The 5,228-nt window shown below is 36.7% G+C and overlaps 1 protein-coding gene across 1 annotated transcript in view; it reads right to left on the bottom strand.

The window, feature by feature from the left end:
- Window positions 1-3,657: 3,657 nt before the first annotated feature.
- The window catches only part of LOC103132659 (uncharacterized), a gene marked incomplete at its 3' end in the record, with an annotated part of 7,514 nt that continues 5,943 nt past the window's right edge, over window positions 3,658-5,228 (bottom strand). Inside the window, exons 4-6 of the mRNA XM_007544456.2 lie at window positions 4,723-5,076; window positions 4,194-4,496; window positions 3,658-3,722 (exon numbers count right to left, since the gene is read on the bottom strand). Of these exons, the coding sequence (XP_007544518.2) occupies window positions 3,658-3,722; window positions 4,194-4,496; window positions 4,723-5,076 (722 nt within the window). The remainder of the gene's footprint in view (window positions 3,723-4,193; window positions 4,497-4,722; window positions 5,077-5,228) is intronic.

Here is a 5,228-nt window from a genome sequence, read left to right as displayed (position 1 = left end):
GCTGCTGGATGAGGATCTGAAGAACAACATGGAGGAAATAATCAACACAGGCAAGATAAAACCATGGCTAAACCCTAACGTTTTCTTCATTTTTTGTTAAAGACTTAATTGAATAATTTGAAATAAAGCCATATGTTCCTATTTTTAATTTTATTCTGTAATTATAATTTTCAGTGAGGTTTGGTTTGGTTGTTTATTAGTCAGCTGCTGAGACATCAGACTATGACTTCACTTGTTCTAAAGGTTCTGTTTGAGGGGCTGTTTAGGACAAAAACTATGTTTTGTCTCACACACTACTAAAGACTCATACACACAAAAAAAAATTAAAATTGCACATATAAAATAACAAAATATTGCATACGCATGCATTTTTTCTCTCTAACACACATACATATAAAGCACACTGACATACTATTCTGAATGATAGTTCACACACATACATTGTTGACCTAACAGAAAGAAAGAAAGCAAAAAAGAAAAAAAAAAGAAAAAAAGAAAAAGTATGAAAAAAACAAGAAGAAAGAAAGAAAGAAAGAAAGAAAGAAAGAAAGAAAGAAAGAACCTTAGGCTCCTTCACCTTGTGCACACAATGAGGTAAATGTAGCAAGTTTCACCCTTCACGTATACCTGCAAGATCTTTTGTTTTCAACATATTTGCACTTCATTGTGTATGTTTGACTACTAAGTTTGACATTTGTCCTTAACATAGTTTAATATAAGGTAGCTATTGAAAGATAGTTTCAATCGCACAATGGGGGAACAGAATTTCTCACAAGACCTCTTAATAATTCCTGTAATGCTGGCACCCAGTGGACAGATTGTACTACAGCAATTTTTAATCAATCAGATTTATTTATTTCTATAGCACATTTAAGCTACAAGAAAGTTAAAAGTTCTATATATATATTTAAAAGCACAGATATACTAAGTAATAGAACATACAGTGAGTCAACAATCGAAACTTATAGTTTAGGATCTACGCATGCGCAGTTTGATCAAAAAATTATGCCCCGCCTCTTCCGTGACAATTCTCACACATTCAAAAAACGAGTCTCGCTCTCACACATACATAAAACGAGTCTTAGTACTGTGTTTGTGTGTGTGTGTGTGTGTGTTCAACTTTAGTCGTGTATGTTAGAGATAAGCGTTTGTGTGCGTGTGCGAGCTGTTAGAAAGTTAGTTTGTGTGCGTGTGTGACATTTTAGTAGTGTGTATACGCAATTTGAGTATTTTTTTGAGTGTGCGTGTTCATTTTTTTGAGTATGCGAGAGTTTTTGGTAGTGTGTGAGAGACAAAACGTAGATTTTGTCCTAAACGGCCCCTCATATTTGTCTCTGTGTTGCCCTGCAACAGACTGGTGACCTTTCCAGGGTGACCCTGCCTCTCGCCTGGAACGTTAGCTGGAGAAAGATACCTGCACCCATAGGCGTAGGAAGCGGAGGGGAAGGGGGGGACATGTCCCCCCCAATATTGGAGAGAGTCACATTCGTCCCCCCCAATAATTTCNAGAAAGAAAGAAAGAACCTTAGGCTCCTTCACCTTGTGCACACAATGAGGTAAATGTAGCAAGTTTCACCCTTCACGTATACCTGCAAGATCTTTTGTTTTCAACATATTTGCACTTCATTGTGTATGTTTGACTACTAAGTTTGACATTTGTCCTTAACATAGTTTAATATAAGGTAGCTATTGAAAGATAGTTTCAATCGCACAATGGGGGAACAGAATTTCTCACAAGACCTCTTAATAATTCCTGTAATGCTGGCACCCAGTGGACAGATTGTACTACAGCAATTTTTAATCAATCAGATTTATTTATTTCTATAGCACATTTAAGCTACAAGAAAGTTAAAAGTTCTATATATATATTTAAAAGCACAGATATACTAAGTAATAGAACATACAGTGAGTCAACAATCGAAACTTATAGTTTAGGATCTACGCATGCGCAGTTTGATCAAAAAATTATGCCCCGCCTCTTCCGTGACAATTCTCACACATTCAAAAAACGAGTCTCGCTCTCACACATACATAAAACGAGTCTTAGTACTGTGTTTGTGTGTGTGTGTGTGTGTGTTCAACTTTAGTCGTGTATGTTAGAGATAAGCGTTTGTGTGCGTGTGCGAGCTGTTAGAAAGTTAGTTTGTGTGCGTGTGTGACATTTTAGTAGTGTGTATACGCAATTTGAGTATTTTTTTGAGTGTGCGTGTTCATTTTTTTGAGTATGCGAGAGTTTTTGGTAGTGTGTGAGAGACAAAACGTAGATTTTGTCCTAAACGGCCCCTCATATTTGTCTCTGTGTTGCCCTGCAACAGACTGGTGACCTTTCCAGGGTGACCCTGCCTCTCGCCTGGAACGTTAGCTGGAGAAAGATACCTGCACCCATAGGCGTAGGAAGCGGAGGGGAAGGGGGGGACATGTCCCCCCCAATATTGGAGAGAGTCACATTCGTCCCCCCCAATAATTTCCCCGCTGTTGCGAAGAATTTTAAAATCTTCCACTCGCGTGCTTTTATTTTGAAGGCGCACAACAGCGCATTCAGTAGAGCGCTTCCTGCCCCTCCCACCTCTGAACGGCTCAGAGAAACTCCGTTTGAAGGAGGTAAACTGTCTGTCAGGAATGTTGCCATGAATATCGCTCGTTTATAACATCTTGTTGTCAGTTTACTTTCATATATGGAACTAAATCTTTTAGGTTAAGCCGTTTTAATTCTGGGATAGTCACATGTCCAAAATTTTACTGCTAACTTTGTTTAAAAGTTAGCTAGTTTAGTCATAATGATTTAGAATGAGACTGAAACAGCAACGAAATTAGCCTTTTTATTATTTAAAGTGAGCAACATCTGATCATACTCGACCACTTAACGTGTATTTATATATTATATTATATTATTTAGATATTTAGGAGAACAGCAGTGCTAGAATGATGTTGAAGAAAGGTGAAGAAGCTCTGGTGAGATCTTAATTTAGTTTACTGAAATATAACTGTTTTTAATTTTTAAATAAGCTAAACTATTTTATTATGAGAGGAGCAGGTCAGGGAAGACATAAGAGAGCCAGGTGGAGTTTCAGTGTAAAGATATAAAATTATATTAATTATATTAATTAATTATATTAAAAATTATATTAATTACAGGAGACAATAAAAAAGTGCTTGAAGAGAGGTTTAAAAATAAATTAGTGAAAAATTTTGCTACACAGTAAATAGAGTTGAGATGTATAATAATGTATACATCTGAAAATTAAGTTGTTTAAATTCTCATTCTGTATGATAAAAACACTTTTTATATTTAGTTCACATTCTGACACTGTACATTACTGCAGTGTCTGTTGTAAATCCATGAATCCATGCAGGAACATCAGGCTGCAGAGAGTCAGAGGGAGGCAGAGACAGAAACACATATCTGTAGATATTTTAATTAAATGTTTGTGGCTGAAAATGACAGGGAAAAAAACATTTAGTCTTTTTGCCTCAGTGTTTTTCATGGCTCTTCCTTGGTAAGTTACCGAATGCAGAGCTGGAAAGTGAGACTGAGTTAACAGTGAGGAGCTAAGATGTCTGTTAGACGTGAAAAGTATAATTTTTATTTATTTTGTAGATCAAACTGTTGCACTGATGTAGAGAGATGTTCAAGAAGAACAAAACTTGTTTNGTCACAGACTCAGAGGTGAAGTGTTGCTCTCTGTCAGGACTCACTGAGAGAGACGCTGCTGGATGAGGATCTGAAGAACAACATGGAGGAAATAATCAACACAGGCAGAGAGAAAACCATAAATTCCATATTTTTATTTAGGCATGACCTTTATCGGCTTTGATTTAAAGACATAGTCAAATCCCTCCAACATGCTTGTGTGCAATACTAACTGCCATTACTGTTGCTTATATGAAAGGTATTTATGGCCATTTATTTTCATGTTTTAGATTTGTGAATGGTGTAATTCTGAAAACACAAAGCAGAAAAAATATCCTAAATTAAGATACTGTCTCACACCAGAGGTTGTTGAAATCATATTTGTGTAAAACTGTTGATGTTTCACAATGTTTTTTTTTTCTTTTACTTTTGTAAACTAATGTGAACAAACTACAGAGAAAATCCTGACCATGTGATCTTTGAGACTCAAACACACATCATTGGTGATTATCATTGCAGCTTATAGATGAAACAAGGATGGTGACAAATAAACAGAACTGACCTTTAGACCAGATGAACTTTGGTTCACTGTAATCAGTGAAATCTTCTGGGTTTCCTCCTTTAGCTCTACATGCAAATCCTGCTGTTTGTTTCTGTCCATGAATGATGAAGGAGTTCTCTACAGTCCCATTGATGCTCTCAGGCAGCAGCTCATATCTGTAGTTGTTCTTTGATAAATCAGGAACAGCTTTATACCAGTAGAACCTCCATCCTGTAGATGAAGGTTTAACCTCACAGCTCAGAGTCACTGAGGCTCCAGGATTCAGCCATGATGGAGACACAGTGAGGATGGACTCTGATTCATCTGTTGGAAGAGGAGTTTCAATTAAAATAAATAAAATACCCTGTTTTATGTTAAATATGTCAAAATATATTCAAAAAATTACAGCTCATATGTTAAATTGTTATGCTGGTTTTTCTGCTTGCAACATAATTTCACTGATGGCCCTTGTTAGAGGGAGAAGAAATGCATTGAAGAGTTGAACCAATTCTGTTAATGTTATTATAAGTAGCTCTGTATCATAACATACCATTTATCCTGATGTTGACTGCATTGCTGAACTCTCCTGATCCAGATTCACACCAGTACACTGATTCATGGGGCCAGTGACTGTTAATGGTACATGAGGGACCAGTCATTTCCCCCCAGCTGGAGCAGTCTGATATATGGAAGTCAGACATTATTTTTCTATATATCCATCTAGGGATGTGATGGTGTCTGGAGTTTTGTCTATACTTCTTCAGTCTCCACTCATCATAGTTTTCTCTAAACCTCTTCACTCTCCACTCAGCAGAGTTTCCTCCACAGTTCAGAGTCACAGACTCAGAGGTGAAGTGTTGCTCTCTGTCAGGACTCACTGAGAGAGACGCTGCTGGATGAGGATCTGAAGAACAACATGGAGGAAATAATCAACATAAAAGGTAGATCAGGAAAATCTTAATTCAAATCCTGCTTTTCTTTGTTCAGATTAAAACTTTTTTATAACGTTTTCACAGCATTGTTCTTATAAAAGGTAGAAAAACCTCTTTATCTTAA

The sequence above is a fragment of the Poecilia formosa genome, unplaced genomic scaffold (assembly GCF_000485575.1).
Source record: "Poecilia formosa unplaced genomic scaffold, Poecilia_formosa-5.1.2 Scaffold1195, whole genome shotgun sequence".
Taxonomy (NCBI): domain Eukaryota; kingdom Metazoa; phylum Chordata; class Actinopteri; order Cyprinodontiformes; family Poeciliidae; genus Poecilia; species Poecilia formosa.
This window is presented reverse-complemented; position numbering and strand designations above follow the sequence as displayed.